At 41.2% G+C, this 20,885-nt stretch overlaps 2 protein-coding genes across 6 annotated transcripts in view; one reads left to right on the forward strand and one right to left on the reverse strand.

The window, feature by feature from the left end:
* Positions 1-13,065, forward strand: part of nrg2a (neuregulin 2a) — a 78,981-nt gene extending 65,916 nt beyond the window's left edge. For 2 of the 5 annotated variants that reach the window (XM_026182111.1, XM_026182113.1), the window contains exons 5-11: positions 254-312; positions 3,816-3,839; positions 5,550-5,652; positions 5,907-6,030; positions 6,138-6,265; positions 7,063-7,284; positions 10,570-13,065. In XM_026182111.1, the coding sequence (XP_026037896.1) occupies positions 254-312; positions 3,816-3,839; positions 5,550-5,652; positions 5,907-6,030; positions 6,138-6,265; positions 7,063-7,284; positions 10,570-11,224 (1,315 nt within the window). In that variant the 3' untranslated portion in view covers positions 11,225-13,065. The remainder of the gene's footprint in view (positions 1-253; positions 313-3,815; positions 3,840-5,549; positions 5,653-5,906; positions 6,031-6,137; positions 6,266-7,062; positions 7,285-10,569) is intronic. The other 3 variants (XM_026182116.1, XM_026182114.1, XM_026182112.1) reach the window with 2 other exon arrangements.
* Positions 13,066-13,136: 71 nt separating this feature from the next.
* slc22a6l (solute carrier family 22 member 6, like) lies at positions 13,137-20,621 on the reverse strand. Its single transcript, XM_026182117.1, has 12 exons — positions 20,492-20,621; positions 20,243-20,273; positions 19,658-20,152; positions 19,467-19,570; positions 19,168-19,322; positions 18,906-19,074; positions 18,680-18,803; positions 18,478-18,593; positions 18,169-18,383; positions 17,976-18,084; positions 16,135-16,338; positions 13,137-15,886 (listed from the first exon to the last, which is right to left on the reverse strand). The coding sequence occupies exons 3-12, from the start codon at positions 20,060-20,062 to the stop codon at positions 15,799-15,801; spliced, it is 1,689 nt and encodes a 562-aa protein (XP_026037902.1). The 5' UTR covers positions 20,063-20,152; positions 20,243-20,273; positions 20,492-20,621; the 3' UTR covers positions 13,137-15,798.
* Between the last annotated feature and the right edge of the window lie 264 nt (positions 20,622-20,885).

Here is a 20,885-nt window from a genome sequence, read left to right on the forward strand (position 1 = left end):
CACCATGCACACGATGGTGTCATCCAAAGGGAACACTCTGCTTCTGCTGTCTGTAGATGTTCTGTTGTTCTAATTCTGTGTCTCTCTTCCTCTCTCCCCCCTCTTCTCCCCCCCTTCCCTTCTTTCTCACTTTTTCTTACTCACACTGTCCTTTTCACTCCACTCTCTCCCCCTCTATTTTCTTCCTTTCTCTCACTCTTTCACCACCCTCTTCCTCCTTCTCTCTTTCTTCGGCTTTGTTTCTTTCCATCAGGTGTCCAAATGACTTTACTGGTGATCGCTGTCAAACCTACGTTATGGCCAGTTTCTACCGTATGTCAATTTCCTCTTCTGTCACTGTCAGTCTGTCCTCGTGTCACGCGTGCATGCTGGGTGTAGAGACCGCATTAATTTCCTGTTATTACCTAATAGTTTTGTCTGTGTCTGCTCTGGTGACTCATTCACAAGCTGGCATAGATTAGTGGAGTCTGTTACTGTGTTTGGTCTGCATGTAATATTGTGTGCCCTTTGACTTAGTGCAGTGCGTTGCATGCGCATTCGCAGAATAAGAGTTCGTAGCGAGGCCGACAGCAGCGAGTCAGGGTGTGAGTTTGCTTTGTGCAAGTTGATTTGCACATCGCAAGTTGCATGTAACGACACAGTCTAATGGCAAAATAATTACAAAAGGACTTTGTTTAGCCCACTTACTAATGATGCCTGTTCTCGCAATCAGCTTGAAACATGCAAGCACGTTTGACCCTAAGTAGAGCTTGTATGGAAAGCCAGGCCCAAACAATTAGTCGCAACTAACAAGCATGACAAATGACTGGCTCTATCAGGTGGAGCACTAACTGATAACAGCAAGCTTGTAAAGAGCCCTTATTTGAGAGGCTGCAACCAGCTGAAGCTGAAATGATGGTGCATTTCTTTCTACTAGGATTTATTAACTATTGATAAACAGGTGTGAAAGCGTAACCGTTATCATCAATATAAAGATCAAATATGAAAATGAAAAAACAAAATCACACTGATTTGATTTGATGTCGGAGATAATCATGGATTCCAAAAGAAAAGGCCCACTTACCGCAAAACTTTACAGCACCTGCCTCGCATTAGTTCAAAATTAGCCAAGATGGTAAATGTGAAGCACTATTTGTTTAACTTTGAGACCAGTGGATAACTTGCGGAGGACCTAAATCACAGCCAGCCTGTAGAAAACACTAAGCTTTGTTAGGTCCACACAAGAACATTTAGCCAATTACATCTGCTATAACACGCTGATCCAGAAGAAACAAAATGGTGTTCGCACGACAGATAGTCCAAACACTGTACTGGAGTGCCATGTCAAGCAGCTTTAGTAGCCTGGGGTTAGAGAACTAAACCCTGCACCATCCCACACGGCAACATCTGCAAACACATCTATCAACTGCGTTGTTATACTAAGATTAGAGGACGTTTTGTGGACGACTATGGCCTGATTGATATTGCCCTTAAGGGTTTTAGCTTTAAAAACCAACCACATGGTGGGGATTCTTGTGGAGCGTTTAAATGTCAGTATTACTTGATTGGTGATTACTTGTACAGTGAGAGACGTGACATTAATGAAACGACTGAAATTTCAAAAAGTCTGGACTTGATTCTTTAGGGAAAGCACTGCATGCACAGGGTTCAAGTATAAAAATGATATATAATTAAATCCAAAGCCTGTCATTTATGCTGGATAATGGCAGCATCATGCCTTTGCAAGCCCATATGGTTGCGATTTAATGTAACATTGCATTCAGAAAATAACAAACTGCATCTGCGTTTGGAGTTTCCTAATGCTCATCCCTGTAGTCTGACTTTTCAAGCTTACACATTCTGTTTGTTGTATATTGGCACAGAGTACAATACCCCCAAAAAACCCCTTCTTAAGTACAAGTAATTTCATCTCACATTAAGTTGTAATGCACTGTGCTGAAATTGCTTGTTTTTCTGGCAGAGCAGAGCACAGTGTTGTGTGGGAGCTTTTTTTTTCCTCCCCCGTACACTCACACACTTTTTCTACATTCTGTTTAACTTCAGCGCAGCTGTGCATCAAGGACAGCGTTTATTTCCTGTTCTCATCCAGCTACACAAGTACAGACCAGCCTTGTATTATTTGCTTTGCATGGTTATACAACCAAGTAATCAAAAAACAGACAGAAGATGATAAAAACAAATAGTAAAACAATGAGAGAGAAAAAAAAGCGTGCACCCTCTTTCCGTTACAACACTATCATGGGAACAGCTTGGCTTTTAGTCTTTACAATCAAGTAGAACTGCTAAAATTTTAGTTTAAAAGGCAGACCCTTGTGCTCACGCACATCCGTTTCATAGTTAAAAACCTGCGTCCCGAAAGGGGCACCTCCCATCCCCAGGAGATAAAAAAGAGAAGGAGGATGGCTTTTTTTCTCCTCAGCCATAAGTGCTTGGATTAAATAAGAGCATGTTGTCATAAGAACAGCTGGGAATTGCTTTAGCCCAAGTAAAGCAAGTGAGGAGCCAGAAATATGGACTTGCTAGCTGGTACGACATCCCTGTGGCCTCTATCTGCCATACAATATAAAGTCAAGCCATAATTCTTCTTATTCTTCATGATTATTCCAACACAGTGCACATACACTCCTTTTAACTTGCCTGTTCATGTGATGGGTGTGTCCTGGAATTGACAGTGTTGCATTTTTAGAAAGCAGAAAACTGAAAGCACAGGTAATCTCGGTAGATGACGCATATTTTCCCAAACAGTTGCTATGCACCTAATATCCCATTCCCTTTTAGGATTTTGTTTGGTTATGCAATGATATGGCGCTCCATAAAACATAAACCTCAAGACTTACTTGTAAAACATAAAACTGTGGCGCAAGATAAATACAGTCCCTCAGAAGTGGCTGCATGCTTGGGCAAAATTCTGCATCATTGCATTTGGAAAGAAAATAAGCGGGGTTAATTCAGCCCCCTCACGTGCCGCCGGAGACGCTACGTGTGATTAAAAATGGAGACTGAGGATGACAAAGCCGACAGCGGTAGTGACTCCAGGCAATCTTTGGTTGTTAAGATTACGAGTACGTCCTGTTTGTTTTTAGAGAGCCGCAACTATTGGTAACAGATCCGCCACGAAAGCAGAACAGGCTTAAATAACCCTACACCTACCACAGTGGGTGCATCTATAGGATGTGCTCACCACTAGCACCTGGTTGCTGTCAGGGATCAGCCTTTTATAGGAGTAATAAACACTAAGCGACTCACACAGGGCCACGTCATCTCTCCTTTGATCATATCTGGAAACGTTCCCTTTACTTGGCACTGCATTATTACTGAATTGGACCAACACAGCAACTGGTAACATGTATCAAAAAAAGAGCGAAAACTTATTACTTATTGTAAACTTACTGTTAGTCAGCTTTTTCAGCTAACTCAAAGAAAATTACAAAAAAAGGAAATGATCTTGTTGAGGCCCCGTATGCTGAGATATAGAGTGGATATAATTTTCAAGCAAGAGCAGAATATTGTAGTTTTATTAAGAGTATTAAAAAGTAGTAAAAAGAAATCAAAAATCCCTTTATTAGAATTAGTAGTAGTGATATGTGGTAGTGATACTGATACGTAGTGTGGTTTGAAGTGTGTGTTGCATGCTTGTGTCTCGTCTTAGATAGTACTGACCGTGTCGTGCTGACAATGACCAACAAGTGTTGTGTAATGCCAATTTGTACTTGCTCCACTTCTATATTAGAAGGTGCCGCTCTTAATCTGGTCTTTTGTTTCTTGTGTCTCTCCCCCCCCTCTCCCACCCACCTTCCAACTCTCTGCAATGGCAGAGCATCTTGGGATTGAATTTATGGGTATGGAACAATCCATTTTGATTCTCAGTGCTAGCATAGCTACTAAGATGTCGTTCATTTTGACATTGCTCGTGTTCCGTCTGTGGTGTGACCATATCGTCCCCCGATTAACAAGTCGATCTCTCAAACAATCATGCCATGACTTATTACGGCGACGAACCCTCAGTCAATGCAACTGATCCTTCATCAAACATCATTAACATGGATGTAATCGCCTCCACCTCTCATTCGCGTGCAATGGAAAAATACCATTAACTCAGTTTCCATCTCACTTACAAGAGCATATTTTCCCCTTGGACTTTAGTTCCTCATTCCATCTGTAACAAGCATGATCTGTCATGTTTGGAGCTATACCCAAGGATTTGCTCAATATTAGGATCTATCTTTCCGACCTTCTTGGTCTCATTTCTAGCGTCTCTTTTTTTTTTTCTTTGATATGCCACCTCAGTCTTTCTTTTTATGTGTGATCCTGACCATGCCTCTTACATCATTTCGTCATTAGTGTAGCTGAAATGTAATGTCGGAGTATAAAACATGACACGTTTCTGGTTTGGATCATCCTTCAGGGATGCTGTAAAATGCTGTGATGTGAGCATGCCATGCTATATTTAGAACCTACACTTTCTCCTCTATCAGACACTCTTTCTGCCCTCTTTCATCGTCAGCCTTTGTTTCCTGCTACCTTTTCCAGAAAAGTCCTCTTGTGGTTGGGAGTATAAAATTAATAGTAGATCTCGCTGCTTCAACTACACAAGTGCACTCTAGTAGTAGACCATAAGTGTCATTAAACTAACACAAGTATCGTTTCCTCTGTTTCAAATTCAATATCAGTGGCTAAAAGCAATATTGTTGAAATATCACTGAGTTTGCAGCTAAAAATAAACTGACTTCAGTGATTTATTTATGGCGTCAGAAGGTTGACACAAATTGGTATGCTGATGTAAAATGGCTACTGGTGAATGAAAGGAGGAAACCCGAGATGGTTGCACAGATTCAATTCATTCTTATTACATTATTAATTGGGGACTACACTGCCTCCATTATTTCCCCCCAGGGGAAACAAAGAATCTACGTCAACCTTTTACAAGCTCTTCTCTGGAAAAGCAAAAGCATCAATCAAATTTCATCTTCATTTCATTTCTAATTTCTCTTGTTTGACAAATTTTTTTGCAAAATTGTTGTGATCTCATCGTTGTGTTTCACTGAATGCCTGAGCAGATGATCGCTTCTGTAAGTGAGTGAGTGAGATAGTAGACCACCAAAGACACCAAGACTAAGACTTGTTATTGAATATTTTTCATTTTATCATGCATGGTGCAATTTAAAATAGCTGGTTTTTAGAGTTGTTTGATCGAACAGTCTAACTCTCCAACAGTCCAATGCCCTTCCCCCACCTACGCCGCCTTACTGCAGCGCAGGGAGCAGCAGCAGCATCTGCTGCATTTGTGATTATGCAAAAGAAGAGGTTTAAGTGTGAAGGGAAAGGGGGGATGATGCTTCATTCTGCTCAGGATTTAGTAAAAAATAAAAAAAATAGATGTGTAGATGTGACACCATAACCACCTTAAAGAAAAGAAGCTAATTTTTTTCCTCTGTCATTTCTGTGTGCGTGTGTGTGCGTGCGTGTGTGTGCGTGCGTGTGTGTGTGTGTGTGTGTGTGTGTGTGTGTGTGTGTGTGTGTGTGTGTGTGTGTGTGTGTGATGTTGACAGAGGCAGAGGAACTCTACCAGAAAAGAGTCCTGACAATCACGGGTATTTGTGTGGCTCTCTTGGTCGTGGGCATCGTGTGTGTGGTTGCCTACTGTAAAACCAAGTAAGTCCAGATGATGAATGATTTCTGAAGATGTACTCCTGCTCTTTAATTTAATAAATATACAAAACCGTAAATATTCGTGTACTTCCCAGTCCTTGTGACATTCAGCAGGTGGAAATGATAGATTATGTCTTAAAATACACCCTTACTTTATTAGGCATGTTTAAATAGTTACTGTAGGTGTTACAGTAAATCAAAAAGACTTAATAAAAGGTGATTAAATAATAAGGGAATGACCAAGATGTTCTCAACAGGAAACAAAGAAACAGGATGCACAATCATCTGCGACAAAACATGTGTCCAGAACATCCCAATCGTAACTTAGCTAATGGACCCAATCACCCAGGACCCGGCCCGGAGGATATCCCTATGGTAGATGTATGTTTCCGAGGATTCCTTACATTATTGCAGTACACACAGACTAATTTACACCACATGGATTTTGTTCTTTACAATCGTTTTTGTTTTTCACTCTCCACCTGCAGTACATATCAAAGAATGTCCCTGCGACTGAACGTGTTATACGGCCTGCTACAGAGGGCTCATTTCCTGCCAGTCATGCCTCTTCCAGATCTCACAACTCTTCCACACGAGCTCATTCATCAACTCACAGGTGAGCATCCAGCACGTGCGTCATCATAACTGCCTCTTGCAAATAGGGAATCAATCACAAAGTGATAGAAGAGTTTGATTCATCGAGACAAGTTCCTATATTTAAAGGGCACACTCGGTTTTAGTTGATCATTACAATCCGATGTAAGTAAATTGTTAACAGTGCAGAGTATCTGAATAGAATCGTTAAAAAACACACACCAGGAGTCTCGCTGCTGCAGAGTGAGCCAATTGCTGGTGAGGTAAGACAGTCTGTCTGATTTCTGCTGAAAAAGGCAAGCTTTGTTATCTGTAACAGACACGATTTTAAATTTGTAAGTGATCTAAGATGGGAAAAAGTAGTGCTGGCAGAGGAGTCACAGCTGAAAGTATTACCAGGATTTCTCACATGGGAATTTGCAAAGACACAGAGGCCAACGAGTGCTGAATGCATTAGTCTGCACTACTGAAGATTTGGTTTTCTTCTGTTGTTTCTATTGGAAAGCTCTTGTGGACTTCTCTTCAGAAGCAACTTAATCAAAGGGTTTATGACTGACCTGTCGCTGTGAGGGACTAAGTTTTCATATGCAGGTTAGAGAGGAACAGGATCAAAAGAGATAAGAGCTGAATATCTTGGTACTTTTGCTAACGGATCATGGAATTGCAGTTGAATTGTGGAAATGTTCTTCCTCCAGAGACAGCCGCAGATTTGTTATCAAGCACTCTTTCAAAAAAAAAGGACAAAAAAGTGAAACTTGGACACATTGTGGGGTGTGTGCATGTTAACACCTATTTTTTTTGTCTTTTTTTTATTGTCAGACATGAGGAACGGACATGGAGCCTGGAACATTCTGACAGTATCCTCTCTGACTCGCCGGGAATGATGTCATCATCCGTGGGGACCAGTAAATGCAGCAGCCCTGCGTGCATGGAGGCTCGAGCACGGCGCGCTGCACACTGTGGTTACTCTGACCCCCATCGGCCGAGGCTGCAGTACGGGGACTCCTTCGACTCGCTGGGAGACTCTCCGCACAGCGACAGGTGGGGACCAGACCTGTGTGGCTGATATGGCACTGGGTTTGTCATGAATATTTTGAGAAGTTTCCTCTCTCTGCTGGTTCTCTCTCAGCCTCGAGAGGCCAGTCAGGGCACTCTGAGAAACTCAGTGGAAACTGACACACAGCAGGCATGATGATGAAATACGCTAAGGTAGGCAAGAGTGAGAAACAGTGCTCATTTCAATGGGAAGAGTATTCCCTGGCCAGTATGCAATTCTAATTGGCTAGTGTTCCCTTTTAATGTTATTTTATTTTATTTAAGGGATGGTGTGACATTTTGTTAAATACACTTGTCTGCCATTTTGCACAGTCAGATTTAAACTCACTTAAGTCAGAAATAGGACAGGTTTAGTGAAAGCTAGCACAAAGAGGAGATTCAGAAACAGTCTGGCAGATACGAAGAAATACGACTTTCATCACCTCCACAGCTGTATCATTTTTATTTCCTGTACTTCATGTAAATATGTCTGTACCAGAGGCACAGAGAAATTAAAGTTCTCACATGACAAATCAGATCAGACCTAAACTTAGATCTAAATAGTGTGCATCTAGGTCTTTCTCTTTATGTGTGTTGCAATTCAATAGTAGTCAGCGTTACATTATTCTGTTGCCTGATTGTGGTACCTAAAATCCCCAAATGCCCTCCTCGGTCTCTGCTGATATTTTGAATTCCAGCACTGTTCACAGCTGACAATCCATCGCTCAGCAAGCCTAGATTAGCAGTGAGCAGAGAGGAAATTTGGGAATTTGGGGGCATGGTTGTTTCTACTGCTTCAACACAACTCCTACAAAGATTTTTAAAGACACTAAGGTTAAGGTTTCTCTCTTCTTCTTCTTCTTCTTCTTCTTCTTCTTCTTCTTCTTCTTCTGCTTCTTCTTCTTCTTTTTAAAACAAATTATTTCTTAGTATGAAGACCTGCTATAAAAGGGTGCTTAACATCACACTCTCAAACATTTTTTTATTCAAATGAAAGTCATTAACGGTGTTGTAACATAATGGTGATTTGAGCCTATGGTCTGCTGTAAAGGTATTGCAATATTTATACAGTGTTACGCACAGGGTAGCTGCATTATTCCCAGGAAAAAAATACTGTACTAACTGAATGTGTTCTAGCCCTTACTGCTACATTACAGCTTCACATTACTGTAAAAACAGACTTTTACTATAGTGTAGATTGTATCAGTGAGCTTTAATGCTCCTAAACATTGTTGTTCAACAAAGCAGCTCTACAGTAAGCCATTAGGAGTTTTAGAGATCATTTCTTCAGCGGCGATTATTGTCTGTCTGTTTTACTAAAACAGCAACAGATTGTTTTGCTGCCGCAGATCATTTGTGACCTGTCAGTATGAATTGCATTTTCTGTGACCAACAGGCAACTGTGAGTGCTGCCAAGCTGAAACTGAACTGATCAGGCAGATTTAGTCTTCAGGATCTACATCACTTCTAGTATCTTGCTTCATGCATGCTTGATAACACTTATCATCGCCTAATCCATTTCAGATGGAAAACAGTACTGTGTATTGATAGCTCAAACTGACAAGCTGATCCTAAAGGAAACATAAGATTCCAATGGAAAAGCAGCTGTTTATTTTTTTAAGACTACTTCTCAAAAGTCACTTTGTTGAATATACTTAACCCCTAAGTGAAATGCTTCATACAAAGTGGTACAGTCTAGAAGCATCCAGCAGAACAGTCTGCTCGGTGGGATTCATTATATTGAAAGGCACAATTAGATTTACCTTAGCATGGTTTTCTTACCTTTCCAAACTTAAAATGCATAACAGTCAGACCAAATTATAATCACATTTTAATTGATTAATATATTAACCAGTACTAACATTCTGTTCTGTACCTTTGGCTTTAGTACTGAGCCAAAATGGAAGTATGAAATGGATGTATCAAGGAGGCTGGAGCTCCTATACAGAATCCAAGCCAACTATCAGTACCTAAGAAAACCGAACCGAACAAGACATGTGCTGCCTTTTATCTGCTTGAGTTCTTAACTTAACTGACAATACCCGCATGCAGCATCTGTGCATGACCGCTAGGTTGTGATGCAGCGACAGATTACATGTCCTCAGAGTCATTCCAGGTTGCACGTACGTCTTTGATCATGGTGGCAGTTTCTGCCTCAGCTGAATGAGTGGTGTTGCGGGGATATCTGAGGCTTGTGTCTAATATAGCAGGTTTCCTAAAGGAAATAAAAGTAAATAAATAAAACGCTCTGTACACACAGGTCCAAAGTGAGTCACCGTCAGCCATCCATAAATTCTAACCTGTCTTTCAGGAATGTTTTGAATTGTTGTTGCTTTTTTATTTTTTTTTATTTTAATATTACAAATGATGGGAAAACTCTGCATCTGTAGCGTATGCGCTTTCGATGTCTAAATATAGATTCTCAACATTAACTTCAGCAATCAGGCACGATGTTAGTACGCTCATTGAATGGCTAAACGTGGGTTTGTTTTGAAGAGTTTTGTAAAGTATAGCTACAGATTTGACTCGTTGATCTTGTTGGGCAGGTTGATCCACGGTTATTAAAGAAGAGAGTTAAGTCCTCATCCTTCTTCCTCGTCAGGACTGAAACCTGGCTGCTCATAGTAGATCATCAGAAAACTGATGTAAATGTTTGCTATTCAAGCTCTGCTGGGGAAAAACATTGAATGTCTGTGTACTAAATCCTGAGCCATGTTGTTATGAAAGATTTCTGTACCAACATTAATAAACATAGTAATGATGGTTTTACTTTTGTCAGTCTTGAACATAAAGCAGTATTGTGCCTGTGTTGGGTTATGCAATCCAGAGCAGATCACAGAGGAGACTCCATGGTGCTGTTACAAGTGGAGATATTATTATATATTATATTTCTCATTAGAGATGTTTAAGCTCTGCACACAAAAGCAAAAGCAGTCTGAGCAGTAATCGAGTAGCAAATATAACAGTAATATAGTTATCTAGACTGCAGAGGATTGCTGGAAGTAAACTACACTTTGGGGCAACCTGTAGCCAACGCCCAGTGCTCCACCTACAGCAGGGAGCGGTGCTGCTCAGGTGAAACTCTAAGCTAAACGTCTCTATCGAAAAGCAATCACTTTGACTGAATATTTAAGTGTACGTGCAGCTTCAGGGTATAATGTTCATTAGTTTAAAGAATACCTTTAAAACATTCACGCTAGGTTACTGTATGTGCAGCTGTCTTTGTCAGCATAATTCTTTGTTCTTCTCCAATTAACTATGACCTCCTCCTCCTCTCTGTATTTACCACAGATACGTATCAGCCCTGACAACACCAGCCCGCCTATCCCCAGTGGATTTCCATTACTCATTGCCCCCGCAGGTGCCTACCTTCCAGATCACATCCCCCAATGCCAGCCACGCCATGTCGCTCCCTCCTGCTGTTCACAATCCGTACCCCCTGGAGGATGACCAGCCTCTGCTGCGCCGCTACCAGGTGCCCCTACACGATGCTCATTGCCAGGAGCCTTACCGGCAGCAGCGTCGAACCTATCTAAATGACAGCAGGGGAAGCCTTCCCTCCAGCCCCTACCGGCTGGCTGAGGATGAAGACTATGAGACCACCCAGGAGTATCTGTCCTCTCGGGAGCAACCAAAGAGAAGTGGGTCCAGTGGAACTGGAAGCCGGCGCTGGCGGAGATCCAGACTGAATGGCCACGTGGCCCCACGAGGATACGAGGCATCTCGGGACTATGGGTCTCGAAGCTGTCTAACAGATAGTGAGTCAGAGGAGGACGGCGAGAGCACGCCCTTCCTCAGTATGCAGAACATGAACGCCGAGCCTTCCACCATCTACAGGCCGGCGGACAGTCGGACTTCTAACTCGTCAGGGCGACACAGTGGGCATGGGAACACGCATACGAGACTCACACAGTCACGCTCCAAACCGGACAATACACCGCATTAAAGAGTGATAATGAACCGACAAAAATCAATATAGTATAGACCTGCATCTATAAGAAATATTTTTATTTTATATAACTGACAGATATTCTAAACAAATGAAATATTTATTTTCATTTTAGCAAAAGTTGTCTACTAGTTAACAGCAAAGACTTTTTTATAGGGAAAACTCTATTTATATGTACATTTTGATTTACAGCATAAAAAGATGTGCCAGTTTTTTCACAATGTTAAAAAATAGAGTAATATTGTGGTGCCTTTTGCTGTATGCCGATGCCAGAGGGCCAGTGGAGGTTTTTGTAGCCTTTCTTATATGGACGCCTCATTTTTTTATACACATTTATGTTTTTGTTTTTCCTCTCTGGTTTCCTATTTACTTTCTTTCCAAATTGCATTCTTCGAGAAGTCTAACCCCTTCCATATCACGCGATATAAACCACTTCAGCATAAAGTGTATGTTTACATATGATAATATGATTCGCCTGTAGGGTTTTCTTTTATGATTTGGGATTTATTAGAACGCCTCATAAATGCGATGTAGATTCTTTTCTTTTTTTCTTTTTTTTTTGCCCGCTAACTAATGTCTACCAAGAGAAAAAGAGTCACAGAGAGTGAGAAATTGTGTTGCGTGTGCATAAATGTCTGCGAGTGTGTGTGCGTGTTTGTGCACGCTCGTGCGCACCTGTGTGTGTTGCTTGCATGCGTTTGTGACTGTTAGATGAACTTCACTGTTTGTTGTGGTAACATCAAATGTGTGGGTCTACTGGTGTCTCAGGAGAGTGAGAGTAAAGAGTCTCGGAGGTTCACAGAAAAGTGGTTAATCAGAACAGTGACCCCAGTGTAGGTGAGCAGGCAAGGCTGCTGTAGGGTTGTATGTTATCCAGGTCATTGCTTGATGTGTTTACAGCTATTCTGCCCCTCCCCAGCCCGCCCCATTTACGTCCTTTTTTAAAAAAAAATTTTTTGAAAATGATTATTTCCCAACAGGTTTTCCTTGCTTCAGCCTGGTATGTGGCCAACAAACACTGAGCCGCTTGGCACAGGGTGACCCCTGCTGTCAGAGGCAGTGGCAAAACAAAAAGATTGCGTCTGTTTTCACTCGAATCCCACGCCTAATCATCCTTCTGTGTCCATTCTGTTTTCGTGGCTTACGTTTAAGGCCACCAGCGTCTCAGGATTTCCACATTCATCCCCCCGCCTCCACCTCAAGCCCTGCTCAACCTCTTCCTTAAGTTTAGGTCTACCTAAGATTCAAGTTCTCAGATGCTGAGGACCTACGTGTTAACACGCAGTTACTAGTACCCCGATCATTCCCATGCAGAGAAAAGTAAAGTCAGGTGGAAGCAGCTCAGTGGATCACAGTACAGAGCATACTAGACAATATTAACGAAATAGCTGTGAAACTTTGGAGGATCATATGATGCAAAAATATGCAAACTTTCTATTTTGCTGTTTGATTACATCATTTTCTAAGAGGTGACTGTAGTGTGTTGTGTGGAAAAAAAATGTGATGCCTATAGTGTAGAATGAAATAACATGATACAAATGCATATTTACCCGAGTTATTTTTTGAAAGCCATTATGCAGCCGTCTATCATGTTTTCAGCCTTTCTTGTTCACTTAACGTCACGTCCATTGAATGACTGTGTCTGTGAATTATTTTATCACTCGGCTTAGATCCCTCCACCTCACGTGCATACTTCCCAGTAATAGCCGATAGAATCCAAATAGTTTCTCCTCTGATAGTAATGTGTACTGCTTTGTCTTGTTGACTGATGGAGTCATTTAAAATTTAGCCTGTAAATGATGATTTTGAAAGTGAATAAATTCATTTTAAGCCCTTTGTCCTCCACTGAGGGAGAAGTAAATATTTGAAAGATATCTCAAAGTCACAGCCGTCAGTGTGGCTCGCACAGAAAGGACAGCTGATGTTTCGTCTCTGTCGGTATATTTCTGCTCCTCCTTATTAAAAAATAATGGAATGCTGCAATTAGGGGGGGAAATGCCTTTTAAACACTGATCTGCAATTCTGACTGGTATATGGTAAATGCACAGTGGCATGGCAATAGAGGATGGTCACACATTGGTCACAACATGCAGATGTTTTCATTGAGTTTCTCACCTCTGGGTCTAATTTTGTATGTCAGAAAAGTGCAAAAGAAGACTTCACCTCCAGTTTTAATGTGACAGCCCCTTCACCCTGCCAGTCCTCTCACCCATTTGAGATGCTACCGGGCACGTCCAATCAGCCTCTTCTGTTGAAATTTATGACCCCCCCGACCCCACCCTCGCTTGAAATGTTTGAACACCTCTCCTCTGCATGTCCTTGTGGTCAAGGTTAGATGGGTGCATGGTTTAAAAAAAAAGAGATTTAAAAAAAAAATCACACAAAAAAAGCAGCAGACAATTCTTTTCCAGTCAGTGAAAGTGTATTTCATTTAACATTCAGCAATAAAAAAGAACCTTTCCCCATGTCATTCCTGAAATATGCTAGAAAAAAGAAAAAACTTGCGAGATTGTCATAGATTGTAAAATACAATGAAAAATGAATCCACCTGTTCATATGAGAAAATAAATCTTTATTCATATCATTTTACGTTGTAGTCATTTCTGTAGACCGCCTTGCTCTGTATTTTGATTCATCTCTCTTTCTCTCTCTCTTTCTTTTTTTTTTCTTGGCTTGGGGTTGGACTCGTCTGGCGTGCGCAAGGTGTCTCAGGAGAACACGCATAAAACCTGACAGTGAAATAAAATCTATTTAATACAGTGATCGAGGGTTTATATGTTGCCACCAAAAGGTTTTAGATAGCAGTTTCATACAGTTAGTGCCAGACACACACAACAATGCATTTGTTGCGTGAGAGCAAGAGCACTGGCGAACTTTAACTATTTCAAAGAGGAAAGTACGAGCCTTAAATTGAAAACATACATGTTGATATGAGGCTATAAGTATGAATCTATTTATTGTAAATCCTGGTTTGTTTGGGTTTTTTCACTCCAGACGGATCTTTTAAGGAACACGAACCAAAGCATACTAGTATTGTGACGCTGCCTTTTTTGTTAATCATGGATGACTCTATGGCCAAAATATCAACTGTTCTGATAAATGAGAGTAGCTACAATATGTGAAATCCAAGTCCAATATTTAAACACTGAAAGACAAAACCTCAATATGGTCAAGATTTCATTTTAGATTTAGTTTTCCACCTTTAATTTTTTTTTCCTCACATGGATACCTTCCCGTGATGGGAAGTTCAGCTCCTGCATTGGCATATATGCACCACTAGATGGTGTCACAAGCAGCAAGATGCGGAAGTCTTCAAATCACAAGAGTTCACCCTATGTAGGCGTGAGTGGTGCTCCGCATCAGCACTGTTTCCTCCTTTACCAGTAACATCCCCCCCTCACATCCGTGTAACAGCAGTAACTGAGAGAAAAGCAGCAAATCCGCTGAACCGATTCAAGGAAAGGGACGAGACCAAGTAATGTTTCCATAATATTCACTCTTATCATTCTTTTCGCTGACCACCATCCGTTTAATAACTACATTGATAACTACTGCATTACATTTTTGCTTGCGTGATGATCGTTTTCCGGGTGGTAACTGTGAGAACTCAAGAGAGCGGCGTTAAATCCAGAGCGTGCAGCGTGCTGAGAACAAAAGTAGTTGAATAAATTAAATGGACTGAAATCTAAGAAACTACATTTCTCGGAGGCTGTCTTATGAAAAACACAAACAAAATCCTCTGACCCATCCAAGCTACCTGCTTCAGCAACAAAACACTGATCTGCCCTTCAAACATTAACTAGGGTGTTCAATTTTTAAAGAGTGGGGGTTCATTTCACATAATTCATGGGAAATCTGCCTTTACTCTTGTGTTCACAACAACAATGCTATAGCAAAACTGTGTGTGGGGGGGGGCAGTGAAAAGCAACGGCATGTCAGATTCCTGCTGTGAATCTATTTATTTAGTTTTTATACTTTGTGCCTTCTGTTGTGTGGCTCATCTGCTGCTTTTATTTAAATCCAAATCCTTGATTTCTTGTTCTGTCTCGTTTTAGTTACTTCAGCTCAAAGTGACTCATGCCAGATGAAGTAGACTGAAAGGGGTTTTACTAGTATTTGTGTTCAAACGTCCATAAAAAAGACAGACTTTGAGATTTAAAAAGGATTATAAGAAGTCTTGATTTAAAAGACAAAAAGGCAATTGTTTTCCAATACGGGCTTGTGTATAGAACAATAAAGATACCAGTGGATGCCGTCTTTAACCTGTGAAAGGCTCAAATAAAGAAATCGCTCTACACATTCAAAATACAAATAAAAAATAATAATAATGACATGTGCAAAGTAAGATTAAGATCCTGAAATCTACTGATTGTCAGATAAACAGGTCTGATTGTCCACAGCGTTCTTTTCACGGTGGCGTTCGCTTCGGATTTAACTCATTTGTTCACAAAACGAAAGAAAAAACATTCGTCCAGCAATCATAAGGTGAACCAAATTTGTGGAAATCAAACAGAGAAGAGATAAAAGTAGCACTCACTCTACTTTCATTAACATGTGGAGTACAAAAACACTCAGGCAACAGGCTTTAGGAGGTTTGCCCCGGTGTCTTCCAAGATTATTGTTTCTTTTGGTGACATTTTGGAGCGTTTCCCAGATCCCCTGTGTGCAAAATAGAAAATGCAAATGTGGATACATTATTTTTTTTCTCCCTTCTCTCCCTTTCTCTTTCTCTCTTCTAGTCTTATGTGCTTTTTTTGGCCTTGAGTAAACCATGATGATTTGCTATTTGCTGTATACGTTACCCTCGAGTCCTCCTGAGTTCTGTTTCTAAAATTAATGTTTTGATTCTGGGACATGCAGAGATAAAATAAAAGGAACACATGCTGCGTCCTGGAACTCAATCTTACCTCTCCTCCACATCTTGTATTGTGTCGGGAAGGGGTGTGCCAAGCGTTTCTGGAAGAAATATAACAGCAACCCCACTGACGATTGGCGCCCCTCCATAGATTAAACCTGGTAGCCAAGGTATGTAGTCTCCCGTGAGGCGCACCATGGGGGCCACCATAGCTCCTACACGTGCCATACTGGACACCAATCCCATGCCATTCTGACTGAGAGAGAAGACATAAAACCATAAAACAGCTGCAAACAGTCATAACTACACACTAGTAAAGTCAGAGATTGTGTCAACAGAGGGTCAGTAAATATGTAAATTATTTTAGTGATAGTAAAGAAGTGCATGTGCAGTCTTAGACTATTAAAATGTCATGAAACCATATATTAGAGCAGAGATGTCATTATGGGCCACATCCAGCCAACGTTGAACTTAAGTGGGCCAGACCAGTGAAACTCCTCAAACTCCTCTTTATATCAGTGTAAAGAAGTTTGTCTACACATTTAATACCTTAGATTTCTTAATATAAGAAAAATCAGCACAATTTCAACGGTACAGTTCAGGTTTTCTACGTGACAAAGACATTATTTGGAACTCATTGCTTAGACCAGTGGTTCCCAAACTTTTTTTGCTGGGCCCCCCTTTGTTTTACAAGAAAAATGTTCGCGTGTGCGTGTGCACAAACACATCCTCCAACCACACACACCCATATTTTGCTCCATTGCGGTTTATTTCACACCTCAAACATTTAGTAAACAATTAAGCAAATACAAATAAACTGCAATAAATTACAGGTAGTAAGAAAATAAACTACTAACTCTTTTATGCTACGTCCACACCTACACGAGTATTTTTGAAAACGTTTTGCGCCACGTTATTGTTTACCGGAGATGAATTGCAGAATGGCAGATAGAGACAAAATACTGTTAATCTGACTATCTTCGGTTTTTACAGGCTTACATATACACACGCAGTTACTGTCCCTCTATTTAGAAAGGCAGAGGCATCACGGTGTGATTATTTTACGTGTAGTTGTTATTCCCCCGTGTAATAATATTCAACATTGCTATCAATTCATTTTCGAAAAATGCCTGTCTGTGCAAAATGGGTTGAAAAACATAAACAAGTGTGAGATACTGTTTGTCCGTGATTTAGACAGGGGGAACAAATCGTGGCAGGATCAGCCTGATATTATTTGTATCCCACTGTAACTTTACTGTATACAGAGCTAACATCTCCAAAATGTCAGGAGTAGTTAGTCATTACAACAAGTGTGTGTGAACTAAAAATCAAGAATGTGGGACACTGTTTGTCCGTGATTTGAAGCCCCCCCCCCCCCCCCGGCCCCACACTTTGGGAAGGTCTGGCTTAGACCTTCAGTTTGAAAACATAAAAAGTCTGGTAGCACTTTATAACATGACCTGTGAATAATTTGCAGGCAAGTTAGGTTTTTGCAAAAACGTTCAAACGAGTACACTGTTTGTACCCTGTACTTGTTTCACTTGTTTGCAAAAACCTGACATGTTGCCCACAAAATGCATGTAAGTACAGGGTACTTACAGTGTACTTGTTCATTATTTTTTGCAAAAACCTGACTTGTTGCCCTCAAAATGCACGTAAGTACAGCGTACTTGCCTGCAATTTGCAGTTCATATTATAAAGTGTTACCAATAGATTTTCCAGTTCACAGAATTTGTAAATCTACTACTGTATAAAAAACAAAAAAGCAGCCACCCCTGGATTAGCGATTATCCTTAGTTGTTGCTCTTCAGCGAAACCTAGATTTCATTGTTAAACCAAAGTCATCTAGGTTTCCTTGCTGATAGTTTTATGGTTTTGCCAGATGAGACTTACCGAATAACGGTTGGGTACAGTTCTCCAGTGTAAAGGTAACAGCAGACGAAAGATGCAGCAAGACAACCTTTACCCACAACAGCCAGAGAGGTCCGCAGAGTTTGTTGATCTGCAAAAAAGCGGAACATTCATCAGGTCACTCACTTGCTTCTCCTCAGCCTTATCTTGTGCACATGTCTGTGTTCTGACATACCATAAGGTACCAGCAGGTTGATTAAGATAGTGACCCCAGCGATGATGAGAGCAGCAGACTGCGACGGCCGGCGCCCTATATAACTCATAGTCACAGCGATGATGATTTTAGCTGGTATGTCAACAGCTCCAAAGATCACTTGTATCAGGTAAATATCCACTCCAAACTTTTGCAGATCCATGGAAAGGCTGTAGTAGGCAAAGCTGGTTGATAACCTAAATATAAAAATACACTTGGTGTCATTGCAGTTTCACAGAAGGTGCTGTAAATCTGTCACTGAGTGTTTCTACAAGAGCAGCACACACACACCAGGCAGCTGCCAGACAGACTGTGCTAATCCTCATGTAGGGTGTGCGGAACAGATCCAAGGCAGTGTAGGAGCCCTTTGACATGGACAGCTCATTCTTCATGGACTCCTGGAGCATCTGTGCACAAAGAGAAAACATTGTTAATATACAGTCTGTTTATGTGAAACACAGATTTATCCCAAAGTTTAAAAATATTCCCTTACCTTAATGTCAATTTTTTCTCCCTCATCACACCGTCCGTTAAACTTAGCCACACTTTTAAGTCCCTTGATCGCCCGATCAGGCTTATTCTTTAAGGCCAACCATCTTGCGGATTCATGAAACCACCTATAAGGAATATTGGTTAGGTTTGCTACATTTTTTAAAAATGTTTTAGCTTACATTGGTGACTATAGTTGAAACTTTTCAGTTCAATGATTGCCATCTCACCATGCGTAGAGGAAGAACACATAGAAAGGCAAAGACACAGCCAGGGTTAACCACCTCCAGTCCCGGATGTAGTAGGCCATCAATGCCAGGATCAGCTGGCCCAGTGTGTAACAGTAGCCACTCATCGTGCCCACCACAGTTCTCACACGAGTGGGGATCCACTCAAGAACTTGAAACAGATGAAACACATTTTCATAAGATTGGGAGCCCATGTCATCAACATCCCTTTAGTCAAGTAAAATAAAGGAACTAAAAATCATACTGAGGGACAAGCTGTTGAGTGCTATGCCAGATAGAGCCATGCCACAACCAAACCGGAAAAAGCAGAACAGAGGGAAGGAAGGAGAAAATGCAGCACATGTTCCAGAGACCGCCATCAGAAGGTAAGACATGAGCAGGAGGATACGTCGACCATATCTAGAAGACATGAGGGCCATCGGTGAAACATTATTTGACTTGCTGAACTGTTTATTATTCATGCCACTGGGCAATTAAGATTTTTCTTTTCAAAGACGAGTCAAAATATTACACATTCAGCTTATTGTATATTATTGGTGTTACTTGTCTGCAAGGCTTCCGAAGAGAAACGCTCCCACAAGCACGCCTCCCATGTAGATGGTTTGTCCCATTTGCTTCAAAGAGTGCTGGTCACACACTAAATGCCACTAGCAAAAAATGCACATTACAACATATGAACATCTGCACTGCGATGACAAGTTGACTGAAACAGTGTGATAAAAATGCAGTTTTACATCAGATATGATTGTGGAGCTTCTGTCAGCCATGTTGTACGTCCAGCCATCTATGCATCCTTGGAGGTCAGCATCCAGATCATCCACACTGTTTCCCTCATTTCTCAAATTGGAGGTCCCATTTTTATCCAGGAGGTGCCACTGTGGAACAACGTAACGCTGGCACCTGTGCAATTTTCCTCTGTGGTCCTGTGGTACTGTGATCCGCAAAGCTTCCTCTGGGCTCAGCTGGGACTGTGAGAGATTTGAGTGAGCGCTACAGTAGTGAGGAGGCACCGCAGCCACAAAGTTTTGCAGCAGGTTGTGGCTGGCCAACATAAGGATGGGTGTGGAGAGGAGGGTTACGTGCACGATTTGGAAGCGGCCTGTGCTGCCCACCTGCTCAAGGAGGTCGCTGAACCCCATGCTTTTGTACAACTAGAACGCTAGAAGGTGACTTTAATGTTAATGGCACTAGATTATGCTGTTGTTTCCCAATGAACTTGGTTCCGGCACCTGTGACAACATTGAAAAAAACACTGGTTGTGAAAAACAACCACTGAATGTTGTGATAGTGTTAAATATTAGAGAGTTAAACAGACTTACCTGCCAAGTTAGTCTTCTCTAATTAGATAAACTGGAAAAAGAATGCACAGTGACTATGTTGGTTACTGTAGCATCGCCATTAAAACAATTAATGCAGCTCAAATGAATGCTAGCAAAGTGGTCCACAGACAGTCCTTAAAAAACAAAGCTATAAATGCTAAATAAAGTTAAAGTCGTCTTGTTGCTGCACCATGGAAAAGTGAGCAATCTGCTCACAAATTCCAAAAGCTTTCCTGAAGTTTGGATTACCTGAAGTACACTGTGAATTCTTGAGGTATTACCAGCTTGTTCTGCGAAAGCTGAGGTAGAGTACTCTTTGTTGTAAAGTGGCAGCGTCAAGTCCTTCACTGCAACTGAGCTTCAGCATCAAGAGTGAGCACATAACTATGCTCAGCTCGCTGCTCTGAGATGCACTCCCTGCCCTTTAGTGACTACATAACACGAAGGGCAGTGTGTGCGCACAAACGTGTGTGTGTGTGTGTTCATACGTGTCAGGCCGGCTGAATTTGATTTTCTTTGTCATTTTCTTTCTTTCTTTCGTTTTTTGAAATATTCTTTTCTTTCTTCTTGAATTGTTCGCAAATCAAGCAAGGGCCGGTTTGCTGGTAATATATGTACAAAAAAGGTATACGACACCTTTAAA

This window comes from Astatotilapia calliptera, chromosome 10 (assembly GCF_900246225.1).
Source record: "Astatotilapia calliptera chromosome 10, fAstCal1.2, whole genome shotgun sequence".
Taxonomy (NCBI): domain Eukaryota; kingdom Metazoa; phylum Chordata; class Actinopteri; order Cichliformes; family Cichlidae; genus Astatotilapia; species Astatotilapia calliptera.